The following is a 24,265-nucleotide window of genomic DNA, read 5'->3' as shown; positions in this document are numbered from 1 at the left end:
CTCCATAATTTTTTTCTAGGCATCATATTTATAAAACCCAGCGTTAAAAAATAAATAAATCAAACAAATCTAATTGTGAGATTCCTAAATTCTTTATCTTTGATCAACAGAGCTTCCAATTCTAGCCATTCTTCATGGTAGACACAGAAGATTGTATGCAAGACCTCTTGAGGAGTGCCTATGTTTGCTAGAAAGTTGCCTATACAGTTTGCCTTCCTAACAGTTCTTAAACTCTAGATCCTTAATTCATAGCACAACTGCCACTCTAAGGCCTCCCACAACATTGCTAGCTTCCAACTTCTTGTTTGTATCTTTAGGAATCAAAATCAAAGTTCCACCTGAGAAATTGCCCTCATGGTCTCTAGTTTGGCAGTTTTGGGGCCGCATAAATTTTTGTAGAATTATAAAATTGACCCTAAAAACTTTGCCTAGGATCTTTGGCAATCAAATCAAATACTACCAAACTTTCTAAATGGAAGCAAACAAAAGACAGCACAGGTGAATAGAAATTGACATTGTCATTGCTTTTTCATTCTTAAAGGAAATATGATTATTTATAGCCCCTTGGACAGATGAGTCACAATGATGTAGTGTCCCCTTTAATTGGACCTTGGAATATAATTAAATGATTAAAATTATGTTGTCGAAAATAAGTAAATTTCATGAGGACTAATTTTAATTATTTAATAAGGTCATAAAGTAATTAATTCCTAAGTTTTAAGTGACCTCTTTTATGTAAATGGAAAATTAGAAGAGTATTTTCCAAGCTAAAGTTCAAAATTAAAAGAGACAGAAATATGAAAAAGAGGGAAATTTGAAAAGTTTCTCAAAACGGATTATAAAAGAGCAGTGAAAGGCTCATTTGAGATTTTGTTGAGTTTATTCTTTTTCTTTGATTGAAACCCTTGTGGTTCTAGATTTGGACTTGTTCCATCTCAGCCTTTTGAGGACAAACACCCTCTTGGGAAGAGCAGTTTCGGTGGTGAAAGATTCCTTCTTAGCTGTTGTTTGTTGGAGATATCATTCAGGTATTTCATAGTGTTTCTATAGATGTTTTTCATTGAATTGGTAAAGTCTCTTACAGAGACAAATATGCAGGTTTTCAGATATTATTGCTATATATATTGGAGAAAGGTTATAAAGAAATGCCATGTTCATATTAAGTGAAGCTGAAACAAATATTTATTATTTAAACATTTGATGTGAGTGCTGGAAGTTAATAATTCTTATCATTCTGACTTGGGAGCTGGAGATAAAGTGGCCGCTTCATTATTCTATCTTTTGGTGTGGCTTTTTGAAGTTTATGATCGAAGCTTCCTTTTTGTTACATCGTAGCTATATTTGATATGAAAGGTTGCTGTGGTGTAGTTTGCATTTCGGATTGTGGTTTTTAGAAAGTTTGGCTTTCTTGGTCAAATAAGGAAATACAGATTATGTACCTAGCCATTGCCGTATGATGTCTACTTGCCTAGATCATGGCATATGATTCTCTTATTTTCTTGGGTGACTTGTATTAAGGTAAGGGAATACGTGGGGTCTTCATTTGACATTCTGTGAGAATAATTCAGGGCACCAGAGAGAAATATAAGATGTGGCAAAACAAAAAGGGTCGGGCAAGCTTCTGAGCCTGATATCATTGGTTATGCAGTCTCTGGATAGATGCTTTTCTTCATTGGCTGGTTGCATAGCTGTTGTTAGTGCATTATCATCTATTTAGCTGAGCAAGGGCACACTGTTATTCTGCTGCTTTCTGAGTGCTATATCCTCCATGGCAGACTTATATTTATAGTTTCTGAGCGATTATAAAACTATTTCAGAGGGTCAAGCGTGAAAGATCAAAACTGTAAGTTTTGTATTTGGTGTAGGGTTTGAAGACCTTTCTGTAGCTTAATCATTGGAGCTTACCTCTGATTTTCAAGTCTGAGTCATAACATTTTCTGCAGAAGCTACATTGTTGTTTGAGGTCAGAAATTGTATGTTTCATTTGTGTTTTTTGTAGCAGACTTCTTTTGTGAACTCAATGTTATTTAGCTGTTTGGTTCAGTTTGAATTAAACATTCTGCTACAAACAACAGATATATATAATTTTAATTGACGACAACAATAATATATATTCCAGATTGTTATTAATTTAGAGACCGAGTCTTCAAATTAGATTTGCAATATATGCTTGATTTTTGCTATATTTCCTTTATAGCTGTCCATCCCTTAAGATTGCAGTGGTTTGTGATATACAGTGTTATCGATTGCAAGAAAATTTACATATTTCATTATCTGCAAATCTGAAACTGAGCATTCAAGATAGCAAGCAAACTGTTTGTCAAAATTACTCAGAAAAGTGAAAATTTGTGGGTGAAATCCATACGGGATATTACAGATGACAATGTTCAAGAGGAGTTGAGTTAACTTCAATGTAGAGAGGAGCTAACTCAAGAAGTAGAGACAATGATGGCACTTGATGAAGTAGAGGTGGCACCAAATTGACTTCAATTAGGGATGATGCATTTCCTTATTAGCTACCTAGGAATAGGACATATTTAGATAAGTAAACTTAATGAAAGAGTTGCAATAAAATATTATACCAACACTCCCCCTTAAGTGCAACTTAGGGAGAAAACTGAATAGGCCTTGACAAGTAGTGCCATGTTAGGTACCCATGTACAAAAAGTTCCCCCCTGTGCCCTACCCACCCCTCCTGAAAAAAAAAGTGTTTGGTAGTCCTACCAAGAAGCAACTTCTCCCAGGTTGTAGGAGATGTAGAATATTGAAGTAGATAGTCTTGGAATGAAGATTGTCAAGATGAAGATCTCTGAAAAATATCCATATTTCTCCATGCCTATGCAAAAATGTGATTGGATTTGATTAGTACACTAAGATGTAATTGAGAATGTGTCATCATGAAAGGATGTAGAGGTGGAGGAGAGTGAATAGGAGGGTTTATGTGTGTCCTCATTACATCCAAAGAAGGTGATGAAGCTTAGGAGAGCTACCATCAAAGAGGAGAGAAAAATCTTTGATAGTGTAAAGAAGATCTAAAAAGTGAGATTCTACAAAAAAATGTCAAATGTTTGGTAAGTATGTATCCCAATAAGATGGATCTTGTAAACATGTATGAACTTGTTGAAGAGTTCCATCATAAGAATTTGGAGGAGTTGTGATCTTTGTAGAAGCAATAGGAGGAATCTCTCTAGTAGAGTTTACAAATTCAAGTGAAGAATGGTCAATTGAGGAGTCATTACAAGTAGTTAGAGGTAATGATGGATCTCCACACAAGTCAATTAAGGAGTCAGCACAAGTAGATGGAGGTTATAATGGATCTCCACCAAGTCATCACAAATTGATGGAGGTACTAACGGATTCCCACAAAATTGATGCAGAGTGGACTGAGTAGTAAAAGAGCATTCTAACTACTCTTTGTTGTAAGAAGTTAGAAATAATAAGACATTGATGTCCATAGATTTTATCGCTGTTAAATTTATTCATTCTTCTAACAAATGTCACTTGTCTTGGGAATGAGACCAAGGAAATAGGACCATGATTGAACCCACCTGCACCCCTTCTCGCTGAGATGTGTACATGATCCACTCTAATATCAATACTTAGATATTATATCATATGTTCTTTTTAGTAACAATAAAATTTCTAAGAACTGATGCCACTATATTGAATTAGATTAGGAATAAACCAAAGTCATCAATGAGAAGTGTGCAAAATATTATGCACTTTTTGGAAAAATGGCTCACTTGACATAATAGTTGTTATCCTTATTCATTCAATGCTCTTACACAAATCTAGAAATAGGGAAGAATTCTAACAACATGATCGCTTTTCCCAACTACAGAAGAACTATATAAACCTGCTGAGTTGCCAAGGAATTCCAGCCATCGGCAGCTACCAAAATTAATTCAATTAGCCAACGAGGCATAACCATACTTGCTGACTATTCAAAAGTACAACATTACTAATATGTAAATTATAACTAATTGGTATTTTATTATATCTACAAGATGCTTTTTTCTAAAATTAAAGTTATTCTTGGACAACTTAATTTAAATATTTAAATTATTTCTCTAGTCTGAAACTGGGGACATAACAGAAAATGATGCAACAAATATGGGTGACCTATAGACTTGTTGAACAGTCTTGTTTTACTGCCCATACAAGAAGATTGAATGTAATACTATAATAGATGTTTGTAAGAGGTGGTAGAGGTTGGTCATTGAGCTAAGTTCCTGGCCAGATTGTGTATCAGGATATTTTAGGGCATCAACTAATGCAAGTTAGGTTTGTAAGGGGAAGGGACATGTTTTATAGATTGTAGGAAGAGTATTCGATGAGCACAATGCATGTACGTAGATGTCTCCTTGGTAGTTTGTAATTATTCAAGGGGTGTTTGAATCTTTTTGTGGATCCTCCCTTGTCACATTTGCTAGTATGAATATAACAAGCGCTAGATGAATGTGGGACAAATTTTAAAGCATTACAAGGTTTTTTATAACATTTTTTCCTTTGTTTCATATGGGTGGTTGTAGTTGGATTTCAAAATATGTCCAGTTGTATGAAGTGTTATCTTTATTTGTATTTGTATACATATCTTGTTCCATTTATGGTTTGCAGGTGTATTTCCCTTACTTCTAGGCTGTGACTCTATTGCCCAATTGAGTAGTCGATAGTCTAGGAGGTGGAGGACCAAACACTCGTCAAATTAATAATCTCTATCCTGAGTAGTTTAGGAGCAGAGTGGAGTTCCACGTGCTTTCATGATTCAGTTTTATAATTTAGGGAACATTCTAAGTGACTGCAAAAAACCAAAATTGTTAGAGAATCATAATGCACATGTAGATACTTATGTATGAAAGGTCAAGTGGATTCACTTGAGGGGATATTGTACTGTTACCATCTTTGGGTACATGTGCAAGGATGTAGTTATCAACTTAATAAAATGTTTTACAAGCAGCTAGTTAGCCTTTAGCTTAGTGGCAAATCTTAAGGTCAAGTGTACATTGGATATAGCTGTTGTTGGTTAGTCATGTCCATTGTCATTTGATAGATGGCTGGTTAGGTATACCATTGGGATTACCCTCTCGGGTTTAGCTGAGCCAAGACTTGAAGGTGAGTTAATCCACTCACTATCATTGGTCCATTCATGTTGCAGTTTGATTATAGGTCCTGCCCATCACCTATGTTGACACTCCCTTACTTCAGGTTTTTGTGCAAGTCTTTAGGATTTGTGGGGTTACATATTTGAGAGCCAGTAAACTCCATTGTGTATTCTTGCACAATTTGTCCTTGCTTTTGCAAGAAGTCTTAACATCTGATTATCTACTCCTAATGGGGTCAGTTGAGTTGTTATTTAATCAATTTCTTGAACTCCGTACATTTTATCATTAGGGATTCTTTGCTCAATTTCAGTCAATCTCAATAACACTCTTGCTGTGTGAGAAAATATTGGGCAAAAACAATTCTCTAGTATTCATTTGCATACTGTCACAGTTAGTAGACCTCAAGTTGTTGAAGCACATGATTAAGCTTTTATGCATCTGCTCAGTCCTTATATGGCTGAATTTCAATCTTGGAAGGTGCCTGTGATGGTACACTGCTTGAGTTTTCTCCTTCACCTTTGTGCTCTCTTTCTTATCTTGATTCTTCTTCATCCTTAGGTCAAGTCTGTTGAATTATGATTTAATGAAACTCTTGAACTCCTTCCATTTTATCATAAGGGATTCTTTGCTTAATCTCAGTCAATCTCAATAACTCGCTTGCCGTGTGAGAAAGTATTGAGCAAAAACAATTCTCTATTATTCATTTGCATACTGCATACTTAGTAGACCTTATGTTGTTAAAGCAAATGACTAAGCTTTTATGGTTCTACTCAGCCCTCATATGGCTAAATTTCAACCTTGGAAGGTGGTTCTGATAGTGTACTGCTTGACTTTTCTCCTTTACCTTCGTGCTCTCTTTCTTATTATGATTCTTCCTCATCCTTAGGTTGAGTTTGCAAATAGAAATAAGCTCCAAGCTTCTTCGTGAAAAATGACTTAAGCTTGCTCACATTGATAGATACATTTACAAAATTTGTTTCCAACTGCTGGAGCCTTGGTCAATTGGTATTGTTGTTTTGATACTCTATAGCCAAGGGTTTTACTTTTGTTTTCCACTTCCTTGTGCCAATTTGCATATTCAAAGGCGACAATTCTCGAAGATTCCTTTCTTTTTCCAGCTGGTTTAAGAACATAGACTTTCAATTTTCCACAAAAAACAATTAGAGTGTGGCACTGAAACTGACACAACCTGTAACTGCTCAAGATATTCCTTATACAATTCATCAACACAGGTTTTTTGTGGGATTGAATAACAAATTGAACTATGCTTGAATATGTAATGGAAACAAATGAAAATCATTCTCTAATTCCTACAAAATCAAGTTAGAGTAAATGAAAATGGAATGCATATGAATGGAAATAATTTATAACATCCCATGCATCATTTTGACATCATGTTTACCTCAGAAATTCATGAAAAAAAAGCTCCAGTAAATCGCAAGGCCATGCCTTTTGTTTCCCTCAAATGAAAAGCTGTATAAATTTTGCAAATGTCTCACTAAAGGAGCAAGAAACATTGTGGCCTCACACTTGAATGCCTTGCAATAGTGCACTTTTCTCTGCAGCTGGTACTGCTACCAACCTTTCTAACATGCTGAACTCTGCTTGAGACTGTTGAAAAAAGAATCTCTGCTAATTGAAGGAATTATGTCTTATGTTGGCGAGTCAGATATCAAGATGGATCTGTAGTGATGAATGGATCCTGAATATGGAACATCCATTGTCCACGCTTCCAACTGGCTAAGCTTGCAAGATGTACAGGTGATGAACCCGTGCTACTTAATTTTCAGGGCTAATTCTCTGCTTGTTAATTATTGTTTTTCTTTTTGTCACAAGAGTGACATATGTGTCAGCATGAATCAGTCTTGCTGATATCAGTTCAATCTCTTTCAATCCCACGGGCTGTTGAAGGCCCCCCGATATGTGGATACATTGGGGTGAGGTAATTCAGGTCTAGTGATGTAGGGTTTCAGATTCTTGTTGTGGTTTTATGTCCCTTGCCATGTGTCTTTATGTGCTATGGGTGCCTCCAGTTGATGTTAAGTATCTTTTAGGCATGCAATAGGTAATACAAGCATACTTCTATTGATCTTGATCTGTTTTGAATCACTTACACATACTGCATATTAGAGTAGCTGCTACCTTCTGACTATGATCGATCTCAGAAATTCTTTGCTGTAAAACATTGTAATCTAGATCATCGAATGCCATTAAGGCATAGTGTTTCTACTTGTATTGAAGTTAAAAAGAAATAAATGGCTAATGTTGTTGGTATTGGCTTATTTCTGTTAACTGAGTTCTACTAGTGATTAAATTAGGGCTTATCCATTGTAGTTTGAAGTCGTTAGTTCAAAATCAGTCATTATAATACGTAAATTGAGATTCTTCTATACATCGTCATCCGTTTTCAATAGCGCGAAGCCTTCTAATCAAGACTCCTATATTATGAACCTAAAGTTTGTCTTATCTATCCTGTAGTTTGTTTTTGTACTATATTAATGGCCAAAAATTAGGACTTAAGATCTGCAAGGGAGAAACATACCTTCCTCCGCTACATTTTTGTGTGGACTTAAAAGCTCAGCTCCTTGATGTTTATGAATTTGGTGTTGCCTTTTGCATTTGGAAGGATTGGAGTAACATCTTTTGCATATAAATGAGCCTGATTAATTTGTTTTCCCTATATGAAGTATATTTTCTGTTGAGTTTAATGGGAATTGGTGCAGCAGAGACAAGTACACAATGTCTCGAAATTTCTCTTGTGAGAAGTAAACTTCTTTTGATTTGGACCATATTTTTTATATTTGTTTGATTAAATAGAAAATTAGCTACCATCTTTTTAAATAGAAATATACTCTACAGTGTTTAATGCTTTATCCTAGTTTATATACATTGTATGTTTTAACGTAGTTTAAACTTTATATACATTGGAAATCACTTTGACAGTTTATACTTTTATCAATTTTCAGTACCTTGGAGATCTTGGCGCTAGATTTGATGTCTATCGGAATGATGAGTTGACACTGGAAGAAGTAAAAGAGTATGGGATTTTCAAAACATGTATTTATTTTAATTTTATAATGGGATGTATATCTGCTTCTCTCTTGCTTACCACGTAGGATTTTGTGACATTGATGACTGAAATAGAGAAGAGCTGGAAAGAAATAAATTGGGGGTAATGCAGTACTTGGCTAATGGAGCAAATAGAAGCAGGAAATTGTGATATTTTAGGACAGAATATTCAAAACTAGGAAGTGATCTCTATAAATATGTAGAATTCAAAAGCAGGAAGAAAAGTATCAAATAAGATTGTTGAGAGTGAAGCCCGTAAGGCAGTATCAATTATCATGTGATCAACTGTGTGCTGATCTTATAATGTTGATGTGGCATCTGACTTATGTCTATTACCATTTTGACAGGAAAAATCCAAAAGGAATTCTTATATCGCCTGGTCCTGGTTAGTATGATCAAAATTTGCTTGATCAGGCACTTAATTTGTAAAATCTTTGAAGGAATCAAAAAGTTTCTCATACTGAAATAATAACTGCATTTAGACCCATATGTGAGTTTATATTCTAATACAAAAAATTGTATTCTTAAGCTTATCAGAGAATGTATCTTGCAGGCACACCACAGGATTCAGGTATTTCATTACAAATTGTTGTTGAACTTGGGCCTACGGTACCTTTGTTTGGAGTTTGCATGGGTCTCCAGTGCATTGGAGAGGCATTTGGAGGCAAGTGTTAACATCACATATATGGAGATGTCTTCCCTACTCTATATATCTAGAAATTACTTGTAGGCAGGTTCATGTTTCATGCCTTATGGAATATAATAGTATATGATTTCTTTTCAAGAATGATTGTGATTAAATTTCTGATTAAAAGTAACCTCGGTCTTGTGCCTTGAAGATTTCAAAACATGAATGTTTTACATAAAATTTATATGCTTTTTTCAACCCCATGTACTGTTTTGTCATCTTTGAATGCTGTTTGGTTCTGACTAAAAATAGCTTAATCTTTAAATTAAGACTCTTCATAAGAAATCAACATTCGTTGTCTTTGAGAATGTGGTGGCATGAAAGGAAGATTAGATGGTTGCACTTCATCTACGCTAGTATATGAAGATTGCTGAATTTATTTTGCAGGAAATATTGTGCGTTCTCCTTATGGAGTTATGCATGGAAAAAAATCTTTGATTTATTATGATGAGAAAGGAGAAGATGGCATCCTTGCAGGACTTTCCAAGTAAGAGTCATTTTTTAGATTGCTATTTCATTTGGTATCTAAGTATTGCACTTCTGTCTATAAGGAAAGAAACATCTAATTTTGGAAATCATACAAATCCAAGAAATGCATTAGATTTATCTTACCATTTCAATGTCCTTAAAATCTATATTTTAAGGCATGTTATCCCTTTCTTCACTGAGTGAAAAATGCCTTATGCAGGTATTGAGTGGTAAATTTAGATATATTCAATAGGAAAAAGTACTTGGGATAGCCCTCACTGACTCTGCTCTATTGATTGGTGGGTCCTTACTCATACTCCATCCTTAATTTTAAACATGCTATCATTGCAAGCCACATGAAAGGGAAAAACTACTCCACTTTAGGCCGTCATCTTCAACTTTCTTGAAGTATGCCCTTTTCTTAGGGTGGGATAGATGTGGCAAGGATTGCATACCATTAGCTAACTGGGGTAAGCATATTGATGCTGAGGAGGAATGTAGAGGAAAAAATAAAACAATCTTGTGTGACAGTGGACATCTTGGATTGATATCAAAACCGAACTCGCAATGTTGCACAACAGACAACAAAAGTCCATTGCATGAACAAAGCTAAACTAGAACGAATCTCTTCTTATTAGTTATTTCAAATGGAAATACAGTCCAGGACATGCTTGCATGGTGAAGCCAAACAGATGAGATAGTAGGGCATCTCTGGAAAACCATATCTATTTCAGTTAAAACTCTACTGCCATACTACTATACATCACATTTTAAAAAGATAGAAACAGAATCTCTTTTCAAAGACATGGGGACATATTCCCATACTGAGTGTACATTTGGCTCTATGCAAGCATTCTCAAGAACCTCTAAGGAGTTCTGGCAGTGCGTAAGCCACTCAAAGAGCATCTAATTACAGGTTCTGCACATCTAAATGCTAGAAGTACCATGGCTGTAGACTCCACACCCTATGTACGTGAGAGATGGACAAGTTCAGGCTGCCTTTGTTGATTTCCGTTCAAACTTCAAACCATAGGTTTGAAACACAAATGTTTTAGATCCATTATTAAACCTCATTTTGTCTGCAGGTTCCTCTCTGCTTCCTCCACTATTAGCGGCATTATTGTACACGAACATAAGACTAGTTAATTATGTGTAATTGTTTTGGTTAGTTGGCAACCGAGGGGTGGTCGTTGCGGTGTGACGGTTGGCGCTCGCACCCCCTCGGTATCTTTATATGCTTCGGAATGTAACTTGCAACAAACAATTATGAATGGAATAACATCTCTTATACTTGTCTGATATCTATGGTGTATTTCTGCATTACGTGCTTTATGTTTTAAGTTATTCACCCGAGAGGGCAAACATCCACCCAAGCTGAGATTTCATCGAACCAAGCCCCAAGTCTGCATATCTATAGATGTCATGACTCCTTTCCTATGAGGAGAGTTCTTGTTGTTTATTTAACTAAATGAAACCTTAATGCCAAGGTCAATGAGGGGCATTTGGAATCTCCACAATCACTGGAAAAACCACCTATTTTGCAACACTTTTGCCGTTTTTTTAGCATAATGCTTAAACAAAAATTGGACTAGAATCTGTCTTGGCTTGGCTGAAATGCAAAAGAAATAATTTGTCCTTCATCTGTGGCAATTTTTTCATTAAAAATAAAAAACTTAAAAAGCAGAATAGAATATTAGAAAGAGAAAATTAAATCTTTTTAAAAATGATTCTTTTGATTGGTTTCCATGCTTATTTACATAAATAGGGTTGTTCACATGAAAGGATGAGACCACAAGTCATTTTTTTAGTTATTCATTATTAGTTCATTTATTACAAATAACAAAAAATTCACCATGAATAGAACTGCATACACCCCAAGCAACATAAACATCACATCTAGCATAATCATTCATAGAACATAATATAATGATGTACTGCATTAGATCGATTGTATATTCTGTTGCATAAGTTTGGAATCTTGATAGCATTCTGGATATGTTTACAATTTTGAGTCAGTACTTCCAAAGTACTTGAGTGGTCAAGAACTACACATGACTTATGGATACACAAGTTTTATAAAGGAAATCTAACTATTCATATTTGCATAAAGCTAGGTATTGTTGGTTAAAATACACAATTAAAAAATCATGTAACAGGTACATGATTGATGGATTGGTCAATATTGTTAGTATGTGTTTGATGTACTTCCTAGTCCGTTTGGATCAACTCCTAATTTGTTGGTTAAATGGTTCGCCTCTTGGCTTTAATCTTGACTGGTTAGACAAGGTTCAAGTTTTGCTGCCATTTGCACTGCTGATACCTCACATGGGAGCCTTAAAATCAAGAAGACAAGTAAATGCTGTGTTAAGACCAAAACTTGCTTCTACTTCAGCAAATTGCAGAAATACACTTCAGCATATCTATGCTATACAAAATTACGTGGAGAAAGAATTTTCCATCAATCATCCTATTTCCTGTTTCCAAATTAAACATCTGAAGTCAAAATTTTCAAAATTCAGGATTATAAATTCAACTTTGTCTTTCTTAACTGAAACAATGGAGCCTTTTCTCACATTTCTGGATGGCTGAACTTTTGACATTATTCACCAACAGATAAGATTGCTCAAATTTTTGAGTTGAAATCTTTCTACTCTACTAGTAAGAAGTCCTTAATATGAGATCAAATTATCTACATTGTGTGCCCTATTGCTTGAACAGTGCTCTCTCTCGATTTTGAAGCTTGCAGAAACTTATCTGATTATTTATGGGACACGTTTAGCTTCCAGATTGTTATTCCCATCTATAAACCCTTTCAATTTCTACTGTACTATTTGAATGTTGTGAGGATCTTGCAGCTTTTTTTTATAATCTTTTTTTCTAGAATTTAAATCAACCCTGGTTAATTGCAATGATTGCAAGCATCTTCATGAATTTTATTTTGAAAAAAAGAATTGAGAAAATGTGTGAACCTGACTTTAAAGGGCACATAAATTGCTGGACAAAATAGTCTTAAAAAATGTTCCATGAACAAGATGCTAGACATGTGGACTTTGTCTGGTTTTTTACCTTTGTGAGTCTGCTGATATACATCATGATTATATTTTAGATATTTTGTCCATGAATTGCAAGAGATTGCAAAGTAGGGAATGACAAGTTTTTAGTTTATGAATCAAATTATGCATTCGGCTTTTTGGATATTGTAGACATGGCTATGCTTAGGTTTAATTTTTCTCTCTATGAAAATGGGAAGTGAGGTGTTGTATGCAAGCTTTTTGAAGAATATCATGTAAGGCATAACATTATGGGCTACAGCCGGTTACGTGTTTTGCTTTAGGTGGTTAAATTTGGTTGTTATTAAGATTTTAGGATGTGAACCCTCAATTTTATTGCTATGCATCTTTGCTAGCAAACAAGAATTTAAATTAAAAAAATGCTTAGTGTGTTCCTTTAGATGAGGTCCTCTGTCTTTCTAAGAAGGGAATTCAGAAGGCCATAAGTAGGCCTAATGCCATTCAGAAGAATAGACATGAATTCATCCTTTCCTTTTTAAGAAATGGTGTAAGAATGTGGGTATAGTTACTAACAAATGTGGGGGTCATTGGCCATGACAATGAAGTTGTCTTTGTTCTATTTAGAAAATAGCAATAATGCATTTCACTGTCCATGAATGGTGTTTTCAGCCATAATTGTTCATTGGAGTACATGAGATTTGAAGGGGCTAGTGCAGTTTATTAGGGATAAAGGGAAGGAAAGGAGGTGAGTTATGTGAAGGAGCGTGATGTTAATATATATTTAAATGTAGGAATAAAGGAAACCAAGGCATGGAAAGGGCACATAGCTTGTGATAGACACAAGCTCCAAGGGAGCCTGCACCAGTCCTGTGATATATTAGTGATTGGTGATGCGAAACTCCGACAAATCCCTTGAGAAAATAAAATCATAGTAAAAAATTCTTAGAGTGTATATTGTATACGTATGCCCTTGTGAGGCTCATCACATGCTACATTGTGTATGAAGGAATTGTGACTCATGAAATTATGTCAAAAAAACATCTAATGATGTATAAGATGGTGAAAATGAAATAAATATACCTTAGACTTCCCTTTCTTTTGAAGAGGCGTATGACCTAGAGTCTGGAACATAGTTGAACTACTCGCCATTAGCAAAAACTCACCAAGGCCTGAAAAAACAACTCGGCAAAAACTCGGCCAATACTCGGTAAAAAACTCGGCAACTTAAAAAATTGCTTAAATTTAACTAGAAATGTATTTTTTTTGCAAAATTCAATGAGAAGATGCATCCCATGAGTCAATAAATGAGAACACAAGAAACAAGCTAAGTCTAGATATATTTAAACGCAAAGTGAGTACAAAATCGTATCCTCATGAGGAATGCTGATGGCTGGAAGCAAAATAGTAAATAGTTTTTGTAGAACTAAAAGTAAATAAATCAATATAATTACATCTTCCTCTTCCCATCTCTAGTAAAAACTAAGGGAGAGGTAGAACTAGAGGGTCTAGTCCTAGAAGTCTGTTGTGGGCGTGATTGTGCCTCCTCGCTCGGTATGACTAGCTCAAGCTGTGGATCATCCTCCATACTAGATGTATCTCTGTCTCTAGCTGCACCTGGCACTGGAAATGACTCCTCATCGTCCTCAATGTCATCCAATGTGAAATCAAATCCACCCCTCCTCTGTAGCCTACCTCTCCAAATCATTGATGTCATCCTCTATAAACAATGGAGTCTGCTCCTGTGATATCTAGTCACTGTAAGGATCTATATCATCCAAATCTATTGGACCAACTGGTGCTTCCTTTACCTTCCTTATGCGCAACCAAAGATTATATTGCACAAAGACAAGGTCATTGAAGCACATTTCCACCCCAACTTTGCCACCAAGCATTTGCAAATTAAAATTAGGTTAGCACCCCTCGCCGAGGTCTGAGGGTGAGAAAGAGAGGGGTAGAGCGATAGGGCTAGATCTTGGGGGAGAGAGGAGAGAGTGAGATGGAGAGTGGTAGAGAGGGGGATAGAGGAAGAGTGATAGGGAGATGGACAGGTCTAAAATTTGGGGCAGATAAAGTGAGTGAGATAGAGAAAGCGAAAGAATGTTGATAGGAGCATACTGATTATTGAAATGACTGTCTGAAAAATTAAAAGATCTTCTAAAACCTAGAATTTGCATTAGAACTCCTAGAGATCTAAAACCAGTCTCAAACATCCTACCAATATATACATGAAATGTAACTTAAAGTATTGAAATGTCTCTTATACTTAAATGTTATATTTCATGTATATATTCCGATGAAGAGAATGAAACTGACTTGAAAAAACAAAAATAGATAATTTTTTGACATGTTTGGGCCCCTTTTTTTAGTGTTGCTGAGTTTTTTTATAGAAACTCGCTGAGTTTTTGTGAAAAAATCGCCAAAAACTCGGCGAGTTTTTATGGTGAGTAAAAGTACTACTCGTCGAGTACTTGGCGAGTAGTGTATCTATGGCTTGGACTATGGTGAGTGATGAGCCTTGTGGGGGCATATGTTGATACAAGAAAATGCTTTACTAGTATTTCTTTTGCCAAAGTGTAATGTCCCCTTCCGTTGAGTAGCCAAAAATGTTCCCTTTAGCCTACTTAATTCCCGTAAATTAATTTCAGTTTATTAGGGTATAATTAATTAATTAAATTTTAAATAGTCTTAAGCTTCTCGGGGTTATTTATATTTAAATAATCAAAAGCTGAACATGGGTTATTTTAATAAAGTGACTTTATTTTATGTCAATGGAAAATTTATGTAGTGAGTCACTTTATGAGCCGGAATATGAAATAAACGAAAAAGAAGATTAATTAAACTCTCTCAAATGGGATATAAAAGGTTTGAGAGCCAAAAAAATATTTCATTCTTGACTTGTTATTTTCTTGGATAGCTTTGAGAACTTGTGCTTTCAGTTTAGCAAACCTTAGGATGAAAGCCCTTGGGTTCTCTCTTGGTCGGTTGGATGGAAACCCATTTCATCCAACCTGGGTGAATTCATTCAGACTTCACAGGTGCATTTAATTGGAGGAATAAGGAATTTGTTTGTAGTTGCCGACTTCTATCTATCAGGTGCAAATTTATTGAAGTTTTGCCTGCAAATAAATGTGTCAGTTTGATTTGTATCAGCTGGTCACCCAGCCGTATAATTTCTAAGCTCCTCATAGGAGCTGTATAGTTTAAAACTTTACCAATGTGGGCTGATAAATAATATTGGAGCTTCATAGAATTCCCTTGTGCTTGCATAGCCTTTCTAGGCTAATATCTTTGCTGGCTGCTTCATATTAAGTGGTTCCATACCCTTGTTGGAGGCCAAAGAAGGGATGTGGCACTCCATAGGGTGGTGGGACCTGGTCAAAATCTGTGACTGCAAAAGGGAGACTAAGTCGATGCTTAGTGTGTTGTTTATGTTATCCTTCATCCCCTAAAAGGAATTGTCCATTTTAATATGTTGCCGTATCACTAAATAATTTTTCAGGAGGGTGATGAATGTATGAAAGGCTTAAAAGCCTTAAAGAGATCTGCCATAGCATTTGCTTGGAGGTTCAAACCGCATATTGGAGGAGAAATTAGCATGATGTGGAAATAGAAAGGGAGATTTCAAGCATCAAATCAGTCCAAACAAATTGCCACACTCTTGGAAAGGGGGTCGTTGCTTCTTACAGGCTCTTGTACCATTATTAGGAGACCACTACAATATTTCACAAGCTGCTGTGCCTTGCCAAGACAAGTTGTACAGTCATAGAGGGGAGCAAAATAATTTTTCGCCAATGGAAAGAACATAACATGAACAATGCAAATAAAGTTTCTTGCTGTTATAAAGTTCTGATTTTGATATTTCAATGTGCCAGTCACTGCTGTTCAAGTTTTTTTGACAATAAGAGGCAATAACACAAACTTGCAAATTAAGGTTTACTGCTGTTACAAAGTCTGTTATGAATAATCAGCATTCATTCATCTGCTGTTACAAATGTCATGCTGGCCAATCATTCTTAAGATGTTAATACATGGAATAGAGGCATATGAGACACCCATATGTGTGATAACCCACCATGTTTAACCCAACAAATTTGACCATTCTTTTTTTTTTTTGTTTAATTTAATCATTTGTGTTTGATTCAATCGCATACTCTGGGCATCCATCCATTTGGATTAGGCATTCATCCATCCAGGATGAGCATCTAACCATACGGGTTAGGCATCTGTCCATACGGGACATAAGATTTCATCCATCCAATACGGGATAGGCATCTACCCATACGGGGTAGGCATCTAACCAATTGGGATAGGAGGTGCTCTGGCCAGAGACTTAGACTCATCGGGACCATTCGGGTCCTGAGCCGCTCACTAAGTACTACACTCTTCTAATAGGAGTGCACCGAGGTCGCCGTCCTTAGGAGTAATTAAACAACATAATATGAGCTTGAATTCTGCCTCGGAATTTGGCTTAAAGCCTCGGGAAGTCAAGCGAATCCATACGGGATTCCTTCCGAGTATGCATTGAATTACTTTTTCCTTTCCATTATACTTATCTTTGAAATTAGGATTCTACTCAATCCTTCTTCTTACCAAGCCTAGACCCCACCCACGAACGCCTGAGTACTAGGGACAACTCCGTCTCAAGACTGCCTACATACCCGTTTCGGCACGGGATCAAGGCATAAAGTATGTAGTTCTATTTTCTACTCTATGGTTTGATGTAAACTGATTTGTGGGTACGCAACCCTTTCTAGGGTCAATGTCCCAGACAGTTTCTCTGTGGTTGCTACCCACGGTGGTAGCACTTAAGCAAAGGCTCGAGATGGCCTATTGCTTGTGGCCTAAAATAACTAGCTCCTAATACCTATCATTAGCGTCACCCTTGACCAATTGTCAATTGACAACAATTCTTCGAGATTAAATCAATTTCATAAAAGCATTTCACTCAAACAACCTTAAGGGGGTTTACTATGGTTTAACTCAGCGGATGAAAAAATCATTTAAGGATTATCTTATTAGACTATCGATCCAAGGGGGATTACACGCCCCTTGGATTTTAACTTCCAAGTGTCCCTTATTACTCCCCGATGATTTATAGGGACGATGCCACAAACGTCGTTGATGCAGCTTTATTAGGCGTTAAGTGCAGTAGTTCAACATGATGACATTACCCGTAAGCGTGACCCAGAGGCACTGTATATACCGACCGCTGCTAGGTTTTAGTTTCCATCTTCCTTTATTTAGTTTTCTAACTAAGAGCTATGAAAAACATCATACTTGAAAACAATTTTTGGTTTCCATCTTCCTTTATTTAGTTTTCTAACTAAGAGCTATGAAAAACATCATACTTGAAAACAATTACGAATTGAACGTGTATAATTTAATTAATTGAGATAACTACTTGATGAACCACGTAGAATAAAAACCATAACTAAATTATTCAAAACTTGAAATATAACTTGTGTAAAAATGACAATTATGAAACTTGCATATTAATAATTAAATGTGTAACTTGCATGGAGATGAAAATGCCAATAAATGTAATTAATGTGTAAGTAATTTGCATGATACGAGAATAGTGTAACTTGCGTGCAAGATTAAGCAATGCATGATTCCTATCACGGGATTAATTAATTGTGGTCATAGGTTCCAAAAATAGCGATTAGTTTAGATATTTGATTCAAATCATATTAGTATACAATAATTGCTTTTAATGAGTCCAAATACCAACTAAGTAACCCAACGAATTTTAAGTAGTTTTTATAAAATTCCAATTATAAAATTTAATACAATTTAATTTGAAAATTGCTAAAAAGAAATTAATTATTATAAATTTTACTAAGGACAATTATACAATTTAATTTACAATTAGAAAATTGCTAAAAATAAATACATTTCGAAATTACCTAAGTTAAATTTTTATTAAACTAAAATTTGGATTTTTTTTTTTGAAAAGTTTAATAATGTCCAAATTTATAGTGGCATTTTTTTTGAAAAAAAAAGAAAGGCGAGCAAGTGGGAGTGGGACCCACGGGTCCCATCACCACTGCGGGACTGTGGAAGCAGGCCCGCAGTGATGAGGGGACCCTGTGGTCCCCTCCACTACCTTGCAGCCACTGCCGTGATAGTGACCGCAGGGGAAGTGGAGGGTACCACTTCCCCGGCGGTTACAATAACCGCCTCCACTACCCTGCACGCCGCTCGATACCCAAAATAAATTTCGAAGGACATAATTTTCATATTAAAATTACTTGCAATATTGAATATATTCATTTTTTCGTATGAAATAAATTTTTATATATATATGGTTTAAATTTCCAGATTATTTAAAGGTATATAAAAAAGAGTATTTATGAAAATAAGAACAAGAATAGAATAGATAATCAAGATATCACAGGGGTAGATAATTTTTTTAAATTGGTTTTACAGTAAACAAGAGATTAATATTCACAGAGAGAGAGAGTTTATTCCTGCATTCACAAGGAGAGAGTTTATTTCTACATTCACACAGAGAGAGTTCATTTCTACATTCACAGGGAGAGAGTTTATTTCTACATTCACAGGGAGAGAGTTTATTTCTACATTCACAGGGAGAGAGTTTATTTTTGCATTCATAGAGAGGGATTAAAGAATGAGATTTTCTTTCAGATTTCCATTCGAAGAGCCAGAGAATAGAATTCGAAAGAAGAATAATAAAGGTTAAGATTCATATCATTTAATCACACAGAGAAGAGTTTTAATCTCAGAAAAAAAAAAAAATTTAAATAAGGAGAATATGATTTTTTTTTTGCACAGATAAAAGAAAGAAATCTTTTGGAAAAGCAAAAGCAAGATCTGATATCTATTTTCTAAAGAGAAATAAATAATAAAGTTATCTTTTGCATGCAATAGATGAAAATACTTTTATCAATATTTATCCTTAAATAAGAAGAAAAAGATTTACAATCTAATAACTTTTTTTCTTTTATAAAAGAAGATCTAGAAGCTATTTTTTTGATAATATAAATTTCTCATATGTAAATGAGAGATGACAAAGAAGAGAACCTGGCTTATCGAAGCTTGATGTTGAATCCTCTAGCTATACTTTTGATCCTTCCTTGCAACTTGAGAAAAATCTTCAAGAACAACTTAGCAAACCTACAATGAAAATGAGTCTACCAAAGAAGATCCTACTACTAACAACAAGGAAACTTGGAAAATTTTCTTCAACACATAATCAACTCCCTTCTTTGAAACTTGCATACAATTTTATAAGAAAAATCTCTTAATTCCACTATCTGAGAAATTAATTAAGAGTGGGATTCTTTTCCGATATTGGGCTCATGCAAATTGATTAAAAAAACTAGTGGGGGAGTTACATGCAAGGCATTGAAGATTCCTCTAGAAGCTTCTAATTCCTCCTACAACATGTGCCATAATTGGGAGTGGGGAAATAAAAAAAAAAAAATGCCTTTGAATTATATTCTCCAAGTGTGTGTGTGTGTGTCCATTTTTATTCTTTTATATTATTTATTCAATCATTTTCAATAGCTCAACCAAAAATTATATAATAGAATTGTATCAAATCAAAAAGTGATAAAGGAGGGTTGTGACAATATGGGAAATACCTTGGGTATGATGACAAAGTTGATTGTTGCAGGTCAGAAATTGAATGGAGGAGCTGTAGCAAGGGCTGTTGTTCACTATCTGCAGGTCAAGGCAGTCAAAAACCACCAAACTCTATCTCCCAACATGCATGACTCCTCACAATAACTCATATCAGCAATTCACTAACCTAGAAATCTCCAAACAGCCTTAATTTGCCAAGAAAGGACAGGAACAGGTCTGTCGTAGTTTTCAATGCTTACCTAGAACCGTATGACTTCCATATGTACTCACAAACACCACAAATACACTCCAAACTTCTGCAACTAACTTCACAACTATCCAGTGCCACCCAATAGCCATTAAGGACCAATGAAAAAAGCACCAAACACACCAAGCAATGCATAGAACCAACAGAGAATGACTGGTACGGCTTGGTACAGTAGTACAACCTTAAAAAACTTACATTAAACTTCGAAAACCAACACCTAAACCCCTGAAATAGCTTTTCTAGACTTGGGTGCTAACAAACAAGATAAAATACATGCCATAAAGGCAGCAATTTGCTTCCTAATTCCACATGAAAGTTCTATTTATCCTGTGTTTGGTACGACCTGCTTAGATAAATGCGCCAATAGCATTAACCTCCAAGAAACTCTTCAAAAGGGGTCGCTTTGCGAACACAAATTACTCATGCACAAATGAATTTTGAACTGTATCACAACTTTCCCAACAATCATGAAGGATACAACCCTTCCAGGAGAATAGTACAACCAGAATTGAACCCTCTGAGAAACACTTCAAAGGCATCCAATAAGTCTGACAAGATTAGCAAATATCACTTCCAAAATCTGCACATCAAAATGCCATAAAAATCTTCATTTCCTGAAACCCTTGTTTGAAACATTGTGAATAACAATGGTGACCCCTCTGTGGAATCACTCCATCTAGTTAGGGGTCCTCATTCAGATACAAAACCAGCAGCCAAAAGAGGGTTTTTGTCCTCAATTGATCTTAGAAGAACTTGCAAGTTCAATCCAACAACATCCTATTATATGTACACTTCTACATATGGAAAATGAGAGCCCAAACCTCATTTTATAGCTTTGGAGGGAAAAATAAACCAAGTTGAAATCATAAATTCATTTTCCACCAAAAGCACAATTTGAATTATTAAAGTGATTTTATGTGTAAGTCTCCTTGTCCTAGGCATCCACTTAAAGGGACATAAGTTGACTTAATAAAAACATAACACTTAAGTGAAATAATATAACATTAATTTAAATACTCTCATCCAAGTTGTGGAGAGCATTGGCGAGGCATCAAAAATCAAGTCTAAGCATGCCAATATGTAACTGAGGCAGTGGGATGAAGACTAGTGCCAACTCGGAGACTTACTAAAAATAGATGTGCTCTCCAAGAAGTTCGAAGAACACTTGAGGAGTCCAAAAACACTTTTGAAAGCGTCACTGCAATCCATAATGCCAACTGGGCTCAAATCCATCAACAAAAAACAAGAAAGACTAAATTGGTACAGTTCAAGAAGTTTGGTGTTCTTCCCAGCTCACTTGGAAGCTTATGGGAAAACTCGGAAATTGACGAAAAGGCTCATGGAACGATATTGTGGGTACACTACAATCCTCCCTCCCTAGAATTGTTTGCCCTCAAGCGATTGCTGACCTCAATCAACGAATCAATCTTGAATCATCCATAAGATTCTTGGATCTCAAACCAATCTGGGAAGTTTGTAATTCCTTCCGCTCGAAGCATTGTACTGCCATGCACCTGCAAAACATTCCTTTTCTCTTCCTACAAAAAGAGCAACCAAACCTTGCAAGACTTTAGTCAACTCCTTGGAAATTTTCCCTCCATTATCATAATTCCATTGCAGCATTGGGGTAAATTCGAGAAAGTTCCTATGAACTTCCTCATTTTTTAATTTCCTACACTCCAGCATAATGGTTGTAATTGCAAGGTAATCTGATGTCCCAACCACAAGTGCAAGTTGAAAGCTAGAAATGACAACCATTTAGTGCCTAAATATCATAGAACTTGGTTAGCTGAGATAGTCATTCCCTTCATCTGAAATCATTTACCAACCCTTTAAAGTGACTGAATGGACTGAAAATGTGTGAACTTGCAGCTGTTCAAACCTGAAATCAGCAACTGACAATTTGATTTTTGAAAAATCAGCACTTTTAAAGAATAACTGTTGCAACACTAAAAATCACCAATCAAAATGAAAAATTTGATCATTACCTCAGCTGAAAACACCTTTCCAAGAGTCACCAACTTAGTAGAACTCCAAATCTTGCTCAAAATATCCCTCCAATCCACTTGTAAGAACACAAATGGACTCATAAGATGGCTGTATGAATAGGCAACAACATTGTTTTCACAATTTTCAACCATAACCTCCCACGGTGTACTTCTCCCATCATCGTTAGTCTTCAATAGCCCATCTTGATGATTCTGGGTATAGAAACTCACCCCCAAAGCGGCTCTACCATGTTGAGGCTGTGCTACTCTGATCATCAAGTGAACCTCATCTAGAGAGAATTTGGTGATGCTTGATGTCTTAGCACAAAGGCTCTCTATGCCATTATACTCCAAATCACAATAGTACTCCTTCTTGTGGTGAATCCACAAGGTCAATCATGATCCAATCCACCATGAACCACCATAGGAAGCAAATCATCATGAGAAAAATTCCCCATATTGCCAACATGCATCTCAAACAAAGGATTAGTAAATGCTAACTCTACATCTATATCAAAAAGGGGATTATCAAAAGTTTGGAAGTTATTTTCACTTTCCTTCTTTGACCTTGTTTCTTGCCCATGTTTGGATATTCTTTGCATCATCTTGCATGTTGCACTATGGGATCCCTCTTTGGACATTCCTCTTAGCACAATCTTCTGTCTATCATCTTGAAATTTCAGCTCCATGGTTTTCAAATTCAAGGTGATCTCACTAAGGGAACGGAGCCACTAACAATAATGTTTCCGTATTCACAACATAAAAATTATCATTGACTTCGTATTTGTTCAACAAACAGCTCAACTATGGGATCTTCCTCAAGCAAGACATAGTATGACCATTAGCAACTGTTAATGCATGGTAGCTTATGCAAGATAAGATCTTCCTAACCTTCCTTGTTCTGTTATTTATCTACATGCTTCATGTCTGATTTATATTACATATGATTATCGGATTGTACAAACATTGCTTATCATTATGCTATCGGGCTAACAACCCGATAGCATATTAATGTCAATTGTTAATTGGCATTAATATGCTATCGGGGTATTAACCCAATAGCATATTAAATGCTATAAGTTATCGGGTTAAATTAGCCGATACATACTTGCTATCGGATGCATAAACATTGGCACCGATTCACATCTGTTATCGGGCTTAATTATATCGAGCATATTTGTTATCGGGTTTAATGAATACACCGCTTCATTTGGCATTAACATTGGTTAACAAATGCACCGGTTGGATTATATTCATCGTGCACTTTGAATCATCGATGTTTATATGAACGGATTCATTAAATAGATCAGTCATTATATTATGATATTACAATATGCTATCGGGGTTTTTGAACCGATAATCAGCATTGTGTTAATGGTATAATTGTAAAGGCACCGATCAATGGGTGTATTGACCGGTCATGCCTTTATTGTAAAGGCACCGATCAATGGGTGCATTGATCGGTCATGCCTAAAAGGCATGACCGGTCAATACACCAATTGACCGGTTGCCTAAATGATATATTGAATTCATTTGGAGAAGACATAGAAAAATATTAAATGATCTCTCTCCTTCAAACCTGCAGATAAAAATCAGATTTATTAGACATTGACATAATTCCTCATATCCATATATAGCATTCATAGTTCATAACTTGTTCTTTAATTAAAATTGAAATAACTTTACATGGTATCAGAGCCAAGGTAATCAAACCTAAGGCTATTCAATTTTGATAAAATTCAAGGACTAAGTTACAAACTACATCACATTTCCATAATGGCCAACGTTATTAGATTCGAAGATAGACTCGGAGGTAGCGAAGATTTTTCAGCTTGGAAGTTTAGAATCAAAATGATTTTAAGAGAAAACAAAGTTGATTCATATGTCCAAACTGAAAGTGCACAACCAGAAGATGAAATCGAGAAATCCACATGGATCGAGGGAAATGATAAGGCTATTAAAATAATAGTGGATGGGGTAAGAAATAATATAATGCCCATCATTAGAAAGCAAGAGACGGCTTATAAAATGTTCAAGGCACTTGAAAGGACATTTGAGATATCAAATGCAAGTCATACTCTAGC

The 24,265-nt window shown here is 35.6% G+C and overlaps 1 protein-coding gene across 3 annotated transcripts in view; it reads left to right on the top strand.

Moving 5' to 3' along the window:
• The window catches only part of LOC131075679 (anthranilate synthase beta subunit 1, chloroplastic), a 116,300-nt gene that overhangs the window by 28,148 nt on the left and 63,887 nt on the right, over positions 1 to 24,265 (top strand). For all 3 annotated transcript variants that reach the window (XM_058012531.2, XM_058012532.2, XM_058012533.2), the window contains exons 3-6: positions 8,069 to 8,139; positions 8,519 to 8,556; positions 8,725 to 8,835; positions 9,247 to 9,346. In XM_058012531.2, coding sequence (XP_057868514.1) covers positions 8,069 to 8,139; positions 8,519 to 8,556; positions 8,725 to 8,835; positions 9,247 to 9,346 — 320 coding nt within the window. The remainder of the gene's footprint in view (positions 1 to 8,068; positions 8,140 to 8,518; positions 8,557 to 8,724; positions 8,836 to 9,246; positions 9,347 to 24,265) is intronic.

Source organism: Cryptomeria japonica, chromosome 3 (assembly GCF_030272615.1).
Source record: "Cryptomeria japonica chromosome 3, Sugi_1.0, whole genome shotgun sequence".
Taxonomy (NCBI): Eukaryota; Viridiplantae; Streptophyta; class Pinopsida; order Cupressales; family Cupressaceae; genus Cryptomeria; species Cryptomeria japonica.
The sequence above is the reverse complement of the archived record's forward strand: the minus strand, read 5'-3'. Positions and strand labels throughout refer to the sequence as shown.